The 20,635-nt window shown below is 25.4% G+C and overlaps 6 protein-coding genes across 6 annotated transcripts; 4 read left to right on the top strand and 2 right to left on the bottom strand.

Moving 5' to 3' along the window:
- The first annotated feature begins 25 nt into the window (after window positions 1–25).
- Window positions 26–616, top strand: LOC109596112 (pupal cuticle protein 20-like). The gene is made up of 2 exons (XM_020011568.2): window positions 26–186; window positions 243–616. The coding sequence occupies exons 1-2, from the start codon at window positions 62–64 to the stop codon at window positions 487–489; spliced, it is 372 nt and encodes a 123-aa protein (XP_019867127.1). The 5' UTR covers window positions 26–61; the 3' UTR covers window positions 490–616.
- An 82-nt stretch (window positions 617–698) lies between these two features.
- On the top strand, window positions 699–1,553 carry LOC109596076 (endocuticle structural glycoprotein SgAbd-3-like). Its single transcript, XM_049966379.1, has 3 exons — window positions 699–703; window positions 775–1,016; window positions 1,333–1,553. The coding sequence occupies exons 1-3, from the start codon at window positions 699–701 to the stop codon at window positions 1,551–1,553; spliced, it is 468 nt and encodes a 155-aa protein (XP_049822336.1).
- Window positions 1,554–2,347: 794 nt separating this feature from the next.
- LOC109596111 (pupal cuticle protein Edg-78E) lies at window positions 2,348–3,199 on the top strand. Its single transcript, XM_020011567.2, has 2 exons — window positions 2,348–2,507; window positions 2,593–3,199. The coding sequence occupies exons 1-2, from the start codon at window positions 2,383–2,385 to the stop codon at window positions 2,858–2,860; spliced, it is 393 nt and encodes a 130-aa protein (XP_019867126.2). The 5' UTR covers window positions 2,348–2,382; the 3' UTR covers window positions 2,861–3,199.
- A 3,721-nt stretch (window positions 3,200–6,920) lies between these two features.
- On the top strand, window positions 6,921–11,571 carry LOC109596097 (endocuticle structural glycoprotein SgAbd-8). Its single transcript, XM_020011550.2, has 4 exons — window positions 6,921–7,062; window positions 10,647–10,870; window positions 10,925–11,201; window positions 11,260–11,571. Exons 1-4 carry the CDS (start codon window positions 7,051–7,053, stop codon window positions 11,323–11,325), a joined length of 579 nt encoding a protein of 192 aa, XP_019867109.2. The 5' UTR covers window positions 6,921–7,050; the 3' UTR covers window positions 11,326–11,571.
- Window positions 11,572–12,778: 1,207 nt separating this feature from the next.
- LOC109606511 (endocuticle structural glycoprotein SgAbd-8-like) lies at window positions 12,779–14,430 on the bottom strand. The gene is made up of 3 exons (XM_020023054.2): window positions 14,422–14,430; window positions 14,210–14,319; window positions 12,779–13,096 (listed from the first exon to the last, which is right to left on the bottom strand). Exons 1-3 carry the CDS (start codon window positions 14,428–14,430, stop codon window positions 12,829–12,831), a joined length of 387 nt encoding a protein of 128 aa, XP_019878613.1. The 3' UTR covers window positions 12,779–12,828.
- A 4,450-nt stretch (window positions 14,431–18,880) lies between these two features.
- LOC109606512 (endocuticle structural glycoprotein ABD-4) lies at window positions 18,881–20,022 on the bottom strand. The gene is made up of 3 exons (XM_020023055.2): window positions 19,940–20,022; window positions 19,484–19,605; window positions 18,881–19,272 (listed from the first exon to the last, which is right to left on the bottom strand). Exons 1-3 carry the CDS (start codon window positions 19,946–19,948, stop codon window positions 18,960–18,962), a joined length of 444 nt encoding a protein of 147 aa, XP_019878614.1. The 5' UTR covers window positions 19,949–20,022; the 3' UTR covers window positions 18,881–18,959.
- Between the last annotated feature and the right edge of the window lie 613 nt (window positions 20,023–20,635).

Here is a 20,635-nt window from a genome sequence, read left to right as displayed (position 1 = left end):
CACAGAGAATCTTTGAAAATAATCATAGTTTAGTGAGAACTTGACTGAAACACGCCATAAAATGTACAAATTCCTTTTGGTAGTCGCCTTATTCTACATATGCCAAACTGCATCTGCAGAGGGTCCAGAAATACCAATTTTGGCATCTGAAAACGTTTTGGAAAATGATGGAAAGTTCCATTACAGGTTAGTTCAATTTTTAATAAAAAACAAAATTTTTTAACAATAACTGGATATTTCAGTTATGAATCCGGTGATGGTACCAAAGTCCACGAAGAAGGCGAAGTCCTCCCAGGCGCGAAACCAGAGGAAGGTTTAGAAAAAGTACAAGGTGGATTCGAATTCAATTCTCCTGATGGACAACATTTCGTCTACAGTTACACCGCCGACGAAAATGGATACGTACCACAAGGTGATGGTATACCGGAAATTCCTGCTGCTATAGTGAAGTCTTTGGAATGGAACGCTGCTCATCCAGAAAAGCGTTAAAAAGAAGGACGTGATGATTGGACTAAACGACGATTAAGGCAACGAAAACGGTACTTTGTAAATAAGCAACTAGAGATAAAATGTATAAAAATATTTTCTTTAATAAAGAACGCTTTGGAACAATTAATAGTTTATTAATTCGAACATTTGATGTAATAAATTAAGAATTGATGAAGAAAAAGGAAAATGTTACAAGTTGAAAATTTAATATGTAGTCACTAATAAGACGTCCAAGTGTAATTTTTTATGAAAACTCAATTTTTTAACAATAACTGGACACTTTAGTGATAAATCCAGTGATGGTACCAAAGTCCACGAAGAAGGCGAAGTCCTCCCAGGCGCGAAACCAGAGGAAGGTTTAGAAAAAGTACAAGGTGGATTCGAATTCAATTCTCCTGATGGACAACATTTCGTCTACAGTTACACCGCCGACGAAAATGGATACGTACCACAAGGTGATGGTATACCGGAAATTCCTGCTGCTATCGTGAAGTCTTTGGAATGGAACGCTGCTCATCCAGAAAAGCGTTAAAAAGAAGGACGTGATGATTGGACCTAACGACGATTAAGGCAACGAAAACGGTACTTTGTAAATAAGCAACTAGAGATAAAATGTATAAAAATATTTTCTTTAATAAAGAACGCTTTGGAACAATTAATAGTTTATTAATTCGAAAACTTGATGTGATAAATTAAGAATTGATGGAGAAAAAGGAAAATGTTACAAGTTGAAAATTTAATATGTTGTCACTAATAAGACGTCCAAGTGTAATTTTTTATGAAAACTCAATTTTTTAACAATAACTGGACACTTTAGTGATAAATCCAGTGATGGTACCAAAGTCCACGAAGAAGGCGAAGTCCTCCCAGGCGTGAAACCAGAGGAAAGTTTAGAAAAAGTACAAGGTGGATTCGAATTCAATTCTCCTGAAGGACAACATTTCGTCTACAGTTACACCGCCGACGAAAATGGATACGTGCCACAAGGTGATGGTATTTCGGAAATTCCTGCTGCCATCGTGAAGTCTTTGGAATGGAATGCTGCTCATCCAGAAAAGCGTTAAAAAGAAGGACGTGAGGGTTGGAAATAAGCAACTAGTGATAAAATGTAAAAAATATTTTCTTTAATAAAGAACGGTTTCGTAACAATAAATAGTTTATTAATTTTAATTTGATGGAATGAGGAAAAAGGGAATTGACACAAATTAAAATTCAATATGTTGTCACAAACAAAACGTAGGCAGCGAACCCATAAAAATAATCTATTAACGAAAGTCACTTTGTTAATCTAAACGGAAGAGAAACTGTTTATTTATATTATAAGGAAATTACTACAAAATGAATAGATGTTAAAAGAAAAATGTTGCATAATATGGTAATGAATCTTCAGATTTTCATTTCTTCCTGATTGTTGAATTATTAATTTACGATGCGTTTAAAAGTAGATGTATTTTAAAATATTTGTGATACAAGTATTACAAGCTTGGAACGTTGTTGTTTGAGAAGTGACATTTGCATTTTATTGGCTATCAAAGACGTTTTGCAGTAAATTATATAAGAATGGCACTTCATTATTATTCCCATTTGTGCACAAAATAGTGCATATTATTTATTAAAACAACCAATAATTAGTAATATAATGTGCTAATTAGAAACAAATTAATTACATTCTTTGAATAATTAAAAATCTGTGAGATCAAAGTTTTTTAATAGAAGAAAATCATCATAAACAACAAATTATGTAAATTCTGTCTATTTATAGAATTGCAATCAATGTCAGACAAGTCTAAAAATTTTTCTGGAAGGTGTTTGAATAAAAAACCGATTATTTACAAAGTATAAAATGTTATCCAACTATAAACTTACTATTTGATTTTCATCAGCGCATGCAAAATGTTCAAGTGTCTAGTTGCGCTCAGTCTAATTGCAGTTTGTTGTTCTGAAACTGCAACAAAAAGTGAAACTGTGCCTATTGTTGCAATGGAGAACATACAAAACGATGGAAACTTTCATTACAGGTAATCAATTATTATAATTTATTACATATTGATTGACCTTTACATTTTTTCTGTTACCAATAAATTAATTAAAATTCAAATTTAGTTACGAGTCCGGTGATGGTACAAAAGTGCACGAAGAGGGAGTGATAACACCGGGCGATAAACCGGAGGAAGGAGTGGAGTCAGTCAAGGGCGGCTTCGATTTCGTGTCACCGGAAGGGAAGAACATCGTTATCGAATACACTGCGGACGAAAACGGTTACCACCCGAGTGGAGATGTGCTTCCGGTTGCGCCACCGATTCCACCCCTAATCGCCCAATCGCTGAGAGCACTGAAAAACAAGCCGTCCGGCGAAGAATCCGACTACTAAAATTAATGACATTTAACTGTTCAATTTGTATCGTTAACTTGTTAACACGATTCTGTTGTTCTTTTAAATTCATACTTGTATTTATTGAGTCAGATGAATATAAATCAGCGGTATCCGGAATACTGTGTCGAGTTATATAATGTTTTATTCGAATGTTTAATCAGTTATTCTGTCGAATTAACATTTATAATGTTTGCGTGAAACTGAGAGTGTTCTAAAATTGTTCTGCCGTATAATTTCAGTGTCAACATTCGGGTCATCCTTAGAATTTAATTATCCCCTTAAATAAATCAATAAATTCAATTGTAATTAATTAAATAAAACATTTAATTAGCTGAACTTGTTACTTTGACATTTCAAATTGGTAAACATATCAATTTACCCAACCTTAGAATTGCCTAAAAAAACGTCAAACATCTTTTAATATGAAGTGTACACTCGTTTAATTATATTCCAAGGATGAAATATAGATTAATACCGCAACCTTGTTGAAGATACTTTCACGAGTGCTCTTAAATGATGTTCCAATTTTATTTTAACGTTGGCCAATTTACAATTTATACAAGCAACATAATTCTGTCTGAACACTGATTGCTTCCATAATCAATTACCGCCCACTGATTTTTTGGACAAAAGAAAGTGAATTTATATTTAAATATTATCGGTGTTCCGAGAAAGAAATTAAAATATGTTCTGTAACAATTTCAATGAAATTTATTAATAGTAGCCAAATAAAATCGATTAAAATTGTTTTTATAAATATGTTTTCTAATTAATTATTTATTACTATATTGAATTGTATATTTATTATATTGTATATTTCTAAAATGGGTGATCAAAATTTGGGAGTAGTGAGAACACATCCAATAATGAAGAAAAGCTAAATAGATTTTTAAAGATTCTCTTGAAAACAATGCAGCACTCAAATTTCAAAAATTGTTTTTTCTCATACTTCTGGAACCTTTTTTCAGCATTAAAATTGAAATATCTCAAAAACGGTGCTAATTAATAAAATTAATCAAAAATTTCTTTTTTATAAACTGAGCCACGAATATGAACAGCTTAATAATTTTAACAAGAATATAAAAAAGTTAATAGTTTTGAGTTTTATGGTTTTGAATTTTAGATTTTTGAAATACTATTTTGTTTGATTTAAATATTAAATTATTTTTTTGACGAGATAATAATATTATCATAAATCATTATTTATTCTTAAATTGAAAATTGTGTTTTTATCAAATTTAATTATTTATTATAATGTGTTATATTGTTTTTTAAATTAAATTGTTGGAATTCTGTAAATAAATTTTTAAATTGCTTCAATTTTTAGGAATTGTTAGAGACTGCAACAGGAGATTAGACAAAGAACTTTGAACAATTTTGATGAGGTATTTATATATTAGTTTTAAGAGAATTTTGTAGAATAATATGAATTTAAAGCAAATAAAAAAAATAAAATATGTATTGTAACAATTTTGATGAAATTTGTTAATAGTAGTAACAGGCAAACTAAGAAATTTTAAAGTTTGTACAACAAAATTGTCTTATACTAAGAATGTTCCACTTTAACCTGCTTAACCTAGTTTAGCCTAACCTAACCTATCTTATTGTAACATAATGAAAATTATTATTTATTAAGTTTAGGAGACTGCAAGAATCGATTTAGAAAAAATTTGAATATTTTAAATATTAATACATTAATAATAAAAGTAAATAAATTCAAAAACTTAACATAAAATTATTAAAAACATCTTTAACTTTATTAAATTCCATCATTTTTGAGGATTATTTACTATTCTAAATGTAAATAAAATTATTTTTTTTTTAATTCAATTTTTAATTGATACATAAATTTTATAATTATTTAATAGGAGTTATATAAAATTGCCTACAAATTTTTTTTACTAATATTTATTATAATTTATTATATTATACATTCAAAACAATAAAATTGTTTTTTTTTTGGTACTTGTTTCGACATTTTAAATTAAAATTTAAATTTGATTCATTAGAAGCTGCAAAAATGAAGAATTTCTAAATCCCATTTTATTTAACTACGTGTTAAATTATTCTTGTTAGAAATTATTCAATAATGTTAAAAATACTTATTTATTCTTAAATTATGATTTGTATTTATAAAATTTGTTAAAGATAATCATTTATTATAATATTTTATTTTGATTTTTATATTAAAATGTTGGAATTTACTGATTAAATTTCTTTAGTGTTAAATTTTAGTTGAGATTGTTGGAGACTGTAACAGCCAATTAGGCAACGAACTGTCTTACATATATATTTTATGGGCTATTTACAAATTAGTCTGAAGAAAATTTTATAGAATCTGCTTAACCTAATGTAGCCTAATCTAACCTAAAATTACCTAACCTAACCAAACTTATAGTAACTTAATGAAAATTATTTATTATACAAGTTTAGGAGTCAGCAACAATCGATAAAGCAAAAAAAATATAATATTTTAAGGTTTAATATATAATATTTTGTAAGAATTAATAATAATAATAGTAAATTAGTTCAATAACTTAAATAAAATTAACAAAATTTTGAATAAATTCCATCATTTTTGAGGAATATCTACTAATCTAAATGTAAATAAAATTATTTTTTTCAAATACAATTTTTAATTGACGGATAAATTTTATAAATATAATATGAGTTAGATAAAATTGATTAAATTTTTTTTAATAATACTTTTTATAATTCATTATATTATATATTCAAAACTATAAAATTGTTGTTTTTAGTAATTATTTTGAGGCATTGAATTAAAATTTAAATTTGATTTATTAAAAGCTATAAAAACGTTAGAATTTCTAAATACCAAGTTAAATTATTCTTGTTTTAAATTACTCGATAATGTTAAAAAATTATTTTTAAACCATGTTATTTATTCTTAAATTAAGATTTGTATTCATAAAATTTGTTAAATATAATCATTTATTATAATATTTTATTCTGATTTTTATATTAATAAATTTTCTGATTAAATTTCTTTAGTGTTAAATTTTAGTCGAAATTGTTGGAGACTGCAACAGCCGATTAGGCAAAAACTGACATAGATATATTTTGATGGGAGATTTTCAAATTAGTTTTGAGAGAATTTTACAGAATCTGTTTAACCTAAGTTTTAATGCATAATTTTTTCTAAACATTAATAATAAAAGTAAATTAATTCAATAAATTAAATAAAATTATTAAAAACATCTTGAATAAATTCCATCATTTTTGAGGATTTTTACTATTCTAAATGTAAACAAAATAATTTTTTTTTTAATTCATTGACAGAAAAATTTTATAATTATTTGATAGTAGTTAGATAAAATTGCCTATACATTTTTTTACTAATATTTATTATAATTCATTATATTATATATTCAAAACAATAAAATTGTATATTGTTTCTGGTAATTATTTTTACGTTTTAAATTAAAATTTAAATTTGTTTCATTAAAAGCTGCAAAAACGTTAGAATTTCTAAATACCATTTTGTTTATCTACATGTTAAATTATTATTGTTAGAAATTACTTATGAGTAATTAAAAATACTTATTTATCCTTAAATTACGATTTGTATTTACAAAATTTGTTAAATATAATCATTTATTATAATATTTTATTTTGATTTTTATATTAAATTGTTGGAATTTTCTGATTGAAATTTCATTAGTGTTAAATTTTAGTTGAAATTGTTGGAGACTGCAACAGTTGATTAGACACAAACTGAACAATTAGTAGTTTTAAGGAAATTTTGTAAAATAAGATGAATTTAAAGCATGGAACAGTTAAAAATATTTCACATAAATATACACATATTTAAAAATTATAACAAAATATTTATATTAATTCAAATAAAAGATCCTTAATAGTTATAAATGAAATGTTGAAATACGCTCTAATATTCTATTTATAATAAATCAGATTTCCTGATAATTTGAAACTAGTAAAATTTGGCAAGAGAGTGTCAGTTATGCAAATGTCAAACCGGCGTGCGCGGCCGCAAGAGCTCATCAAGAATTTTTGTGCGAGCGCTTAAAAAAATGTAAATGTATTCCAGATGATATAATTTTATGAAAAGAGAGGAAGACCCAATGTCCAAGCGGGGAAGGGGTATATATAGTGAAATCGCCGTTTGAATTAAATGTATTTGTCTGTTTTGTAGTTCGAGCGATAACATGAAGTTTTTGGTAAGTTTGCGTACCGACCTTTCACTTTCTTCACGACCGCACCGCACCGTCGACGGTGATGACCTTTTTCGCATCTCTTCGCCGGCTAAAATGTCAACGATGCATCCGATTTTCGGTGCGCCCAATGCAGGCGTGGCCAATTTGGAATTTGTGCAACTTGTGCTACTGAAAAAGGTCAACACTTCGTCGATGAATTTTACACATTTATTTATAACTAACTAATGTATTATTAATGTTACATCATAGGTTGTTGCTAATGTAATATTTTGTTTTTTCTCTCATATATTCATTAAAATTCATTATACTTTTTAATAAAAATATTTATAACATTATGTTAATTTGTATAAAATCTAAAATTGATACAAAATTGTTTTTTGTTATGTAACTAAAAATGTGGGTTAGTAGTGACTTTATTAATTAAAACATCTTTTTTAAAAAAATGGGGTAAACATATTAAATTTTATAAGGTATTTATAAGTTTGTATTAAAAAATGTTTTATATTAACAATATTCAATCATAACCTGCTTAACCTAATTTAGCCTAATCTAATCTAGAGTTACCCAACCTAACCTAACTTAATGTAAAATAACGGAAATTATTACTCACTGTACTTTTTTATTGTGTAATTAATTAATTAAAGTTTAGGAGGCTGCAACAGTCGATTAAATGACAAAAATTTTAACTAAGATTTAATTCTTGTAAACATTCAATAATTTACAAAAAATTAGTAAAATTCTTAAATAAATTCAAACGTTTTTGAAGGTTATTTACTATTTCAAATGTAAATAAAATAATTTTTTAAAATTGACTGATATATTTAATAAAATTCAAACATATTTTTGTTAAGTTATTTACTCAGAAATTCATTCATTCATACATGTGAAATTTTATGGTGAAATTATACCACCCACACAAATACCACGTTACAAAACATTTAATAACCAATTTCAAGAAGTTAATTACTCAAGATTTACGACTTATTATCTTCTCGTGTTTTAGCATTGAATTATCAAATGTTCCAGTCTAAATTATGTTACATAATACATTATATAATTTCCTAACTGGATTTAATTATTATTTGGAACGATGTAAAAGCTGTAATAATAAGATTGTTCGTGTAACAATGTGTTAAGATAAACATACAAATTGTTTAGAATTCAGGAAGTTGTTAATTGTAATAATATAGTGCCACTAGCATGTTTCCAATTTCTCCAATAATAATTGATCATTGATTTTTACTTGAAATGAATAATTGTTCCTCAGCGTTAAGACTTTCCGGTCCTAAATTTTGAAAAATCCATACTCGATCGTTTAATAAATTTAAAAATAATATTTATTTGTTAATTTCTATGTTGATCTTGTATAAAAACCGTAGTTTCTTCAGCAATAATTAGTAATTCTTTGATTTTTATTTAAAATTGATATTAGTTCCTCACCATTAGGACTTATTGGTCTTAAACTTTGATAAATCTATCACCTGATAGTTCAATGAAATTAAAAATAGTATTCACATGTTAATTACCAGGATGGCCTTTTGTAGAAATCATCGTTTCTCCACTAATAAACAGTAATTCTTTGATCTTTTTTGTAAAATTAATATTTGTTCCTCAGCATTAAGACTTGCTGGTCTTAAATTTTAATAAATCAATACTTGATAGTTCAATGAGTTTAAAAATATTATTACCGTGTTAATTTTCAGGATGGTCTTGTGTAAAAAACCGTCGTTTCTCCAGAAATATTTAGTTATTCTTTGATTTTTACTAAAAATTAATAATTGTCCCTCAACATTAAGACTTACTGGTCTTAAATTTTAATAAACCCATACTCGATCGTCTAATAAACTTAAAAATAATATTTACGTGTTAATTTCTCTGTTGATCTTGTATAAAAACCATAGTTCCTTCAACAATAATTAGTAATTCTTTAATCTTTATTTAAAATTAATATTTGTTCCTCAGCATTAAGACTTTTTGGTCTTAAATTTTGATAAAACCGTACTTGATAGTTCAATGAATTTAAAAATATTATTACCTTGTTAATTTTCAGGATGGTCTTGTGTAAAAAGCCGTCGTTTCTCCAGAAATATTTACTCATTCTTTGATTTTTACTTAAAATTAATAATTGTTCCTCAACATTAAGGCTTACTGGTCTTAAATTTTGATAAATCCATACTCGATCGTCTAAAAAACTTAAAAATAAAATTTACGTGTTAATTTCTTTGTTGATCTTGTATAAAAACCGTAGTTCCTTTAACAATAATTAGTAATTCTTGGATCTTTATTTAAAATTAATATTTGTTCCTCAGCATTAAGACTTGCTGGTCTTAAATTTTGATAAATCCATATTTGATAGTTCAATGAATTTAAAAGTATTATTACCGTGTTAATTTTCAGGATGGTTTTGTGTAAAAAGACGTCGTTTCTCTAAAAATATTTAGTCATTGTTTGATTTTTACTTAAAATTAATAATTGTCCCTCAACATTAAGACTTGATCTTGTATAAAAACTCAGCATTAAGACTTTTTGGTCTTAAATTTTGATAAACTCATACTTTATAGTTCAATGAATTTAAAAATAGTATTCCCGTGTTAATTTCCAGGATGGTCTTGTGTAAAAATCGTCGTTCCTTCAGTAATAATTATTAATCTTTGATCTTTATTTAAAATTATTAATTTTACCTCAGCATTAAGACCAGCTTGTCTTAAATTTGGGTAAATCCGTAGTCAGTTGTTCAACGAATTTAAAAATAGTCATCAGGTGTTAATTTCCCGGATGATCTTGCGTAAAAACCGCCGTTTATTTTAATTTTAACCTTTTCGCGTCCGCCAATCGAACGATTCCGAACGCAGGCTGAAAATTTCGGTCCATCGCGCCGTTCCAGCACCTTTCACTCGGCATTTTTCATCGCGCTGACATTTCATTGATTTCCAAACAGAAGACGAACGTGGATGCCCGCTTGTTATGTAAGGTGCGTCTGATACAACGGCCTCTACACTTTCGATTGTTTTCTGTGTGGGTGGGAGCGTTGTTATTTTTACTTAGGAACGGCACCAAACCCAAATTTGACGATTTGATGAAGTTGATCTGAAAATTCTGCACACGATTAATAGTTTGTAAAAGAAGTAAGAAATTCCTTGTATGGTAAATGTGAAAACATTACCATAATGATGGTTTGTAAATGACAATGGATAAATAGAAAACTATCTGGCACGTGTCAGATTGTTTTTTACCAAGTGTTTGGCATTTCTAGTTTCAATTAAGAAATTAGTAACGGCATCACATTTTAACAAGACGCTTGGTGCTTTGCCCGTATGTGAAAACGTCAATTTCTATTTATCGTTGACCCCTTTGCCAAACGGGAGATGTCGCAAACACTCGATATAATAAATAAAAGATCAAAGCCGTAAATTGCACAAGGCACATTTCTAAGTTTTAGATGATAGTCGTAAATTTGTTAAGAGCAATTAATTAAACGTTAAGGGGAATTGATGCAATTAATGTTATATAACTGCTGGACTAGTTTTAACTAAGCCAAATAGTTTTACTATTATAGTTCAAAAACTATAAAATTGTTTTATTTATAGATTGTCTCTGCTCTTATTTTGGGCGTGTGCTACGCTCAAAGGAGGCCCATTCCTGCCCAACCTGAACAATACCCGGAAGAACAATACCAAGCACCCAGACAAGCCCCACAACCAGCTCCACAACAATACCAACAAGAAAGGCAGGCCCCAAGGGAAAGCACCACTTACATCCCCATCATCAGGTTCGACAAAGAACAAGGCAATGACGGAAGCTACAAAGCTGCGTAAGTCCTCCTTCACTTCCAAATAAACGTTTTACTAACCACAATCCATTGTAGTTGGGAAACCGGCAACAACATCTTGGCCCAAGAAGAAGGTTTCGTAAAGGATTTGGGCCCAGACCCAGACTCCAAAGACGGAGAAGAATTGAAGGCTCAAGTGCAACAGGGCTCCTACACCTACACGGCTCCAGACGGCCAAATCATCACCGTCAACTACATCGCTGACGAGTCCGGATTCCACCCCAGCGGTGACCATTTGCCAACCCCACCGCCAGTCAGCCCCGAAGTACAAAAGGGCTTGGACTTGATCTACGCCGGAATCAAGGCCCAACAAGTAAATTATTTTAACACTTAAACTGGCTTATTTAATGACACTGATTTTTTGTTTGTAGGAAGCTGCTGCCCGTGAAGGACCAAGAGCTCAAGAACCAGAACAAAGACAACAGTACCGCCAATAAACTCTTCGAGCACAACATTGTTAAATTTCTGTGATTGTAAGATACTGTTCGAGTTCTAGTGGCTAGTACACTTATAGACTGAAATACCTGATACTTTGTAAAAGTAACTAACCCCTTATTGTAGAGTCTTGTAGATTTAAACGATGCGCCTTAGTTAGATCCTTGCACCACATCCATCTATAATGTTGTTATTAGACCACTTATTTAATCATAATTCTTAAGTTTAATAAACTAATTTTAAGTTAACTTGGATTTTCATTTTGTTTTTTGATTTTCTTTAAAATGATACAAAGGTGAACAATATTATAAGTTATTTAGCTCAACTAGAATTTAAAAGATTATTAAATACTAATAATATAATTATTATTATATTATTGTTGTTGTTCAGTATAACTAATTTTCTTTTGATTTAATAAGAAAATCTTCCAATTAGCTTTTAAAATTTAATAATTGCATATTATTCAATTAATAAAAAATTATTTAACTTAAAAATATAAAATATCCGTTTATATTATATATTTTAAAATTTATTTATAACCTAAACAAATTTTTAGTTTAAAATGTATATCATAAAATAAAATTATTTAGTTCTAATCAATTTAAATTTTTTTAGTAGTGAAGAAAATCTTATAAATTAGCTTTTAAAATTTAATAATTGAATATTACTATTATATATTATTAAATTATTTAACTTAAACAACAATATCTGTTTACATTATATATTTTAAATTTATTTATAACCTAAACAAATTTTTAATTTAATATGTATCATAAAATAAAATTATTTAGTCCTAATCAATTTAAATTTTTTTTAGTAGTGAAGAAAATCTTATAAATTAGCTTTTAAAATTTAATAATTAAATATTACTATTATATATTATTAAATTATTAAACTTAAACAACAATATCTGTTTACATTATATATTTTAAATTTATTTATAACCTAAACAAATTTTTAAATTTAATATGTATATTATAAAATGAAATTATTTAGTTCCAATCAATTTAAAAAATTTTTAGTATGTGTATGTAATTTATTTTATGATTGCATTATTTATTAACGAAATTAGATATTTTTTATTATACTTTTTATACTATTATTTGTCCTGTTAATCATAAAAATACGTATAATATTTGTGTTTATTTAACTAAACCTTTGTTTTCTCATCATCATCATTATTTAAATGTTTTATACAAATTGCCATACAATTAACAACAATCTTATAAAAAAATTACATAAATATAGCCTATTAAATTTTATAATTTTCGTATCAATTGAAGTTAGCAATCATTTCAACAATATGTGAAACCGTGTGAAATGGATAATTAATCAAAAAATACTCATATAAATTTATTTATGTAACCATTGTCTTTAAATTAATCTTGCCAATGAAAATTGTTCGATTTTCCTTATTTTCTTACCTAACTGTTTAATTAAATAATAAAAAAAATGTTTTATATTACAAAATTTATTTATAAAAAAGTATAAAATGTTGATTCAATCTACAATCTTTGTTTGTCCTCGGGTTCTGGATGGGCGGCGATCCATTCCAGAGCTTTCTGGATCGCTGGCGGGATTGGTGGTGGCGTTGGGATGTGATCGCCGACGGGTTGGAAGCCGTTCTCGTTCGCCACGTACTGAAGGGAGATCTTGGTGCCGTCGGGGGCTTCGTAGGAGTATTGCCCCTGCACTTCTTCCGCCTCGTTTTCGGAACCGGCGTTCTTCAGCTGACCCTGTTCTTGGGCGGTTATTTGGTTACCAGTTTCATAGCTGAAAATCACATTTTCATTTTAAAATTTATTCATATATCCATATTATATTTTATGTATTTTTTTTTTAATCACAATATTTTTTTAAATAATAAGAATTTTTAATATCCTTACATTATGGGTTAAAATAAAAATAATTTCAGTAATATTAATAATAATTCAATATTAAATAAAAAAAAACTGTTAAAAATACTATGATAAATTATATTTATAATTTCTAAAGTATATAATTAAATAACTTATTATTATTTTTTTAATATAAAATGTAAAATTAGTACAAATCAGTTAAACAAATAATTTACTCAATATGTTTAAGCTGAAAGTCATTTTTTTTCATTTTAAGGTTTATCCATATATGCATATAATTTTTTATGTATTTTTTAATCAGAATATTTTTTTAAATAATAAGAATTTTTAATAATATCCTTTCATTACGAGTTAAAATAAAAATAATTTCAGTAAAACTGTAAAAATGTAATATAAAAAAAAATGTTAAATATGTTAAAAATACGATGATAAATTTTATTTATAATTTTTAAAATATATAATTAAATAACTTATTATTTTTTTAATATAAAATGTAAAATCAGTTAAACAATAAATTTACTCAATATGTTTAAGTTTAAAATGTTTTATGAAAATATCATTTTATAGTATATATTTAAAAGTTATGAAAGTATATTTAATACTTGATTTTTTCTTTAAAATTATTAAACTTCAGCTGTATTTTTAATACAGAAATAATATAGAAAATTTATTTGAAATTTAAATAATAGTAAAACTATGTAAAATGAAGAAATTAAAATAAAAATTTCTAGTAAGAAAATATAAAACAATTAATTTAATGTTAAAAAAATATATATAAAAAGAATTAAAGCAGTGATGACATTCTTGGATATGTATACATTGAAGAAGCTTTAAATGCAAATCAATAAAAAAAGAGTAATAAAAATTTAATAGACATCATAAAAAGTTTTCTAAAAGAAACATAGTTGAAGATTTTCTTTAACATTATTTTAAATATAATTTACTTGAATAAGTCATTATAAACATTTTTTTTTTATTTTAATTGTCTTTTATAAATTTTATTATTGTTTTAAAACTATGAAATTACCTCCATTCGTAAGAACCATCGGGATTCACACCCTCGTTGACATATTTGATGATTGGGATTGGCTCAGTTTGAGCGTAGCTCAAAGCCACAAGAGCGAGAACACAGACGAGCTAAAGAAAACAAACATAAAGCAAGTTAATTAAAAACCTAATCCGTCTCACTAATCACTTGGAAAATCCACAATCACTGCACCTTTCGTCACAAATACATACCAATTTCATTGTGGAAGATGACTGTACCCCTTTGCAGGACCCTGCTAATATTTATATTAATTTTTAGTTCCCCCCACCCACGCTCACCGTATCAAAACAAACATACAAAATTAACCATTGTACAAACACATTTCATGAACTTTAAGAAAAAAATTACGGTTTTGGCGCATGACGAAACCGAAGACATTGAAATTTTTGGTGATTCGTGCTGTTAATTAATTAACATTTAACCGGCTGACAAAACGGCAAGGTTCCTTCGAACAAATTTTATCGCCATTGTTCATTTTATCGATCGACGGACAAGTGGATGTGTGTGGTTATAAATAAATAAATTACATAATTACACATTCGTTTCAAGATCCGTTGTTCTACGTAAATGCAATTATATTTGCACTGTTCGTGCTGGGATGATTTAAAGGGCACATTACTCACATATGAATCATACAATTTGTACTTTTGTATCTTCAATTATCACTTAAATACCTTATTAACAAACGAGTTGATTAAATCTGTTTATCTCACATAAAAAAAAATTTTGTCATAGATTCTCTTAATTAACATTTGACACAAAACATACTAATTATAATTTGTTTATACGGTGTTCAAGAATTTTTAAATTTAGATTTTATCTTTATTGTCAAAAAACCAGTATATTATAATTATTTTTAAAGTTCATTAAATATATTTTAATTATTTACAAATTAAACATTAAATTACAATAAAATTTTTTACACAATTTATAAATATAATACTGACAAAACATTAAACATGCATAGCAAATTTAATTAACTTTTAATTAAATTGCATTGAAATTAAATTACTTAACTTTATTGAATATTAAACTGAAGATTCATGTAATTAAATATATTACATTTTATTAGTATAACAAAATTGTTTTTAAAGACTTTGGAAATTTATTAAGAATATTTTATATATCTCTACATTTACCTTATTAGTAAATTAAAAACATTAAATTACAATTTAATTTTTTCATAATTTATTTAATTTAAATATAGTAATAGTGAGCAAACAATAAACTGCATAAAAAATTAATTACGCTGAAATTAAATTACTTAATTTTATTTAATATTAAACTAAAGTTTCGTGTATGTTAATTAAATATATTACAATGTAATAAATTTGGTATAGACTTTTAATTAAATGGAAGATTTTTTAAAATAATTTTAATTTAATTAAATTTGTCTAATGTTGCTGTTAAAATGTAAACCAATCTTATTGTTAAAATTTTGATCGTATAAATTATAAATACCTATTAACGTAAGAGCATGTTTATGTTTTACGAAACGGATATTTTTGGCAAAACAAATTGTTAATGAATTTCTCCCCTACGGCAAATCTGAATAATAATATAATAAATTTGTGTTTGAAAAAATTGTCAATTATCGATTACGCCTCAATAATTATCTGTTATTTATGTTAATTACAACTATTAATTATTTGTTTCGTAATTTATCATTTTATATTTAAGCAAACCTACGACTAAAATGTATTGGTATTTTTACTAATTAATAAATTGTGTAATGGCCATTTATGATTTTGTACAAAATCATTAATTTTGTTAATTAATTTTTATACATCACATAGGTCATCTTGAATTTTTCAATGTGAAAAAAATAATTAATAAAACGAGATTATGCTTCATTATAATGAGATGATGTCAACTATACAAACAAACGGATTTAATAAAAAGCTCTTAAGCATTTTAATGATATCAAACCTCTTTCGTATTGACATAAAAGAAAACAATTTTGTTAATGTGTATCTCAGTCTATTTTGTTTATAAACAAATGATCATCGTCTATTTAAAAAACTGGTATTTAGCAACAGATTAATTAAATGATTGGTTTTTTATTTTCTATTAGTAATGGTTTGTTCATCCAGAACAAGCCAAAAGTAATTACAATTAATAAAAACATCAATGTAATAATTGAAGTTGACGAAAATTTCAAGGATTTATGATATTATGTAATTAATGTGTCAACCTAAATTGATATTGATTTTAAAACACAGTAATTATATAAAAGAATATTTTGGTAAGCAATTGTAATTAAATTTTAACCTTTCACTTTTTATTAGTAACATAATTGTTTAGGAGATTTAAGGAAAAACAATTTTGATTTACACCTTTTAAATGTCAAAAGTAATGTTGTAAACATTGTATTAACAAATTAATTTTGTCATAAAAAAATGTCAGTGTCGAAAAAATCATCTAACATTCTAACATTTATTTTTTCACTTTTCACTAAAATTTTATTAGTATTAATAATTTTTGATAAATAATTATAATTAATAAACCTTTATTAAATATTATCTCAATACATTTTGTAAATAAAAATAAAATTACTCAAAATTGAAAAAAAAAAACAATTAAATATTTATTTAACTTTATTTAAATTAAAAAGAATTAATATATTTAATTTAAAATTATAAAAATAATTAGACATTTAATTTAAATAGATTTGTACTAAAAAAATATTTTTATTTAGTTAAAAAAAATATTTAATATATTTAATGTAAAATTAAAAAAGAAACAACAAAATGTTCAATTTAATATGATTTAAATTAGAATAAAAAAAAAATAAAATGTTTAATATAAAATTATCATAAACAATAATTTTTTTAATTTAAGTTGATTTAAAATTAATTAATATATTTAAATAAAATAAAAAAGATAATAACAAAAATTTTATTTAATTTAAAATAAAAATATAAGAAATTGATTAAATTTAAAAAAGTTTTATTTAATTTAAAATTAAAAAAGATGTTTTTAATTTAAAAAAAATTAAATTAAAAAAAGTATTTAATTTAAATTGATTTATATTAAAAATGAATTAATATATTTAATGTAAAATTGAAAAAAAAAATAATATATTTAATTTAAATTGATATAAATTAAAAATAAGGAATAATATATTGAATTTAAAATTGATTTAAATAAAAAAATAATTAATATATTTAATTGAAAATTAAAGAAATAATAATTTTATTTAATTTAAAATAAAAACAATATATAAAACGTCTAATTTAATTCGATTTAAATTAGAAAAAAAAAATGAGATATTGAATTTAAAATTAAAATGAATAATAAAATATTTGATATAAATTGATTTAAATTAAAAAAGAATTGATATATTTAATTTAAAATTAAAAAAGTAAATTTAAATTGATTTAAATTAAAAAATAATTAATATATTTAATTGAAAATGAAAGAAATAATAATTTTATTTAATTTAAAATAAAAACAATATATAAAATATTTAATATTTAAATTTAAAATTAAAAAAGTTTTATTTAATTTAAAATTAAAAAAAAAACGTAAAATATTTAACTTTAATAAAAAAGAACTATCTTTAATTTAAAAAGAAAAACAATAAAATAGAAAAAGCAATGTAATTTAAATTGATTTAAATTAAAAAGGTACTAAAATAAGTTTTATTTAATTTCAAATTTAAAAAAACCTAAAGTATTAAATTTAAAGTGATTTGAATTAAAAAGGAATTAATATATTTAATATAAAATTAAAAAATATATAAAATATTTAATATATATTAAAAAATAACTAATATCTTTAATTTAAAATAAAAAAATAAAGTAGTTTTTTTCTATATTTTATTATATTTAAATATATATTTATTTAATTTAAAATAAAAATGTAATATATTTAATTTCAATTGATTAAATTAACAAAAGTTTTATTTAATTTAAAATTAAAAAGAAAATTTATTTAATTTACTTTGATTTATCTTAAAAAGAATTAATATATTTAATGTAAAATTAAAAAAATATATATTTAATTTAAATTAATATAAATTAAAAAAAAAACAATGAAATGTTTAATTTGATTTAAATTTGAAAAATAATTAAAATATTAAATAGTAATAATATTTTAACTGATTTAAAAGAAAAAATATATTTAATTGTAAATTAAAGAAATAATAATAATTTTAGTTAATTTAAAATAAAAAATATATTAAATATTTAATTTAATTTGATTACAATTAAAAAAAAATAGTTTTGTTTAATTTAAAATTAAAAAGTATTTAATTTAAATTGATTTAAATTAAAAATGAAATAATGTATTTAAATTAAATTAGAAAAAAGTTTTATTCAATTGAAAATTAAGAAAAACAAAAACAATAAAATAATTTTTTTCTATATTTCGATATTAAGTAATAAATTGATATATTTGTATTAATTATTTTTAATTTATAATTATTTTATACATTATTTTTTGATGAAATGTGAATGTAGACTTGAATGTTTTATATTTTGTTTAATGTTAATGTGTAATTTTTTATATTATTTGCAAATTTAATATTTTTAAGAAAGTTAAGAGAGTTTGTAATTTAATTATTTCATATTTTTATTAATTAAAAATAACATCGTACAATGTATGAATGTTCAGTTCGGTATAAGAAATAAAACAAAATTTATTTTATGATCTTTGTTATAATAGATATTATATACATATACACATAAAAAAATAAAAAAAAACTCATATAAACAAGTCAACTTGATCAGTACTTTCTTTGAGGTCTGGCGCTATAAACTGGCTGAGCGTTGCTGGCGGCTCCCTTCTGCTCCGGCTCCGGATGGGCAGCCAACCACTCGAGCGCCCTCTGGATCGCCGGTGGGATTGGGGGCGGCGTGGGCAAGTGGTCGCCTTGAGGTTGGAAGCCGCCCTCGTTGGCGATGTACTGCAGGGCAATGGGAGTGCCGTCGTCGGCGGTGTACGAGAACGAGCCCTGCGCCTCCTGCGCCTCGTTCTCCGAGCCGGCGTTCTTCAGCTGTCCTTGTTCGTCTGCTTTGATGCCATTGGCGGTTTCGTAACTGAATTAAAGTACCGTTTAACATTTTATTATGCGTATTAATTACTGTATTAATTGGCATCAAGTTGTTAAAATGATGGTTATACTGCAATTATAATGTGTGCTTAACTGCACATACAACTGATATCAAATATCTTATTTAACGTTAAAATATAGACATTTAGCTTTGTTAATGTTAATTTTTATCGTTTCCATAAAAGAAGGGAACTTACCTCCACTGATAGGAACCATCAGGATTAACTCCTTCGTTTTCGTACTTAACGATGGCTATTGGTTCTTGTCCTTGTTGTGGCTTACATTGGCTAACAGCCAAAACGGCAGCAAGGCAAAGGATCTAAACAAAACAAAATTCAATAATATGTTATCTATTATTAACATACTTTTAATTAAAAATTGAAAATTGGTCGAATTAAAGCTCAAAACAATCAAATGAATATATCCAAAAATTAAGTTTGATTTATAAAAAAAGATAACAATTATGTATTATGTTTTTTTAAAGTTATCATCAAAATATGATAATATATTTCATATTTATTGTCTCCTAATAATTTAAATGCATATTAATAGATTTTAAGCAGCAGGAAAAATTTTTCTTGTATTCCCACGTTTTCACAAATCGTCCACAAGTCACAAAAAGCAAAAAAAAAACCCACTGTCACTGCACCTACCACTTTCATGTTGACTGTTCGGTCGGCGGATGCTGAACTAACCCCTAATGATAAGACGGCCGATCTTATAGCCGTCTCCCATCCCTACCTCCCTGGTTTTATTATTAAAACATTAAATAATGATTACACACACCGTACCTAGTCGGTTCACGTGAACTTTATATTTTATGTGTCGAAATATTAATATGTGGAGAGAAGAATGGCTCGATGGATGACAATTCGGTGTTGTGCCACCTTTGACTTTACGTGCGCAACATGCCGCTTCGGGCGCATTTCGTTCCTGCTGTTGGGTACCGATTTTTTTTTGGTCTGTAATTGACATTTCGGCTGGTTTGGGGAGTGATGCGAGCATCAATTGCTGCTACCAGTGAGAAAGAAGTGGACGGATATTGTGTACTCGATTCGCACCTATTCAAATGTTATGGAGATTATTTTAATGTTGTTTGTTTGCTGCCACTGCTGCTCCTGCCGCTAATTGATATCTTGCATTTGATATTTACTTTTCATTTCAATTTATTTCGATTGAGTAATTCGAGTTTGTTGAATTTAGTTTAGGAATGTTTATTATATTTGTTTTGGCATTAGACATATTTCAAGAGAGTTAATAATTATTAATACTGAAGAAAGTTAAATAGTAGTTTTACAGCAATATATGAGTCTAACAAATTTACAATTTTACCAAATTTTTAAAAAAAT

Source organism: Aethina tumida, chromosome 4 (genome assembly GCF_024364675.1).
Source record: "Aethina tumida isolate Nest 87 chromosome 4, icAetTumi1.1, whole genome shotgun sequence".
NCBI lineage: Eukaryota > Metazoa > Arthropoda > Insecta > Coleoptera > Nitidulidae > Aethina > Aethina tumida.
The sequence above is the reverse complement of the archived record's forward strand: the minus strand, read 5'-3'. Positions and strand labels throughout refer to the sequence as shown.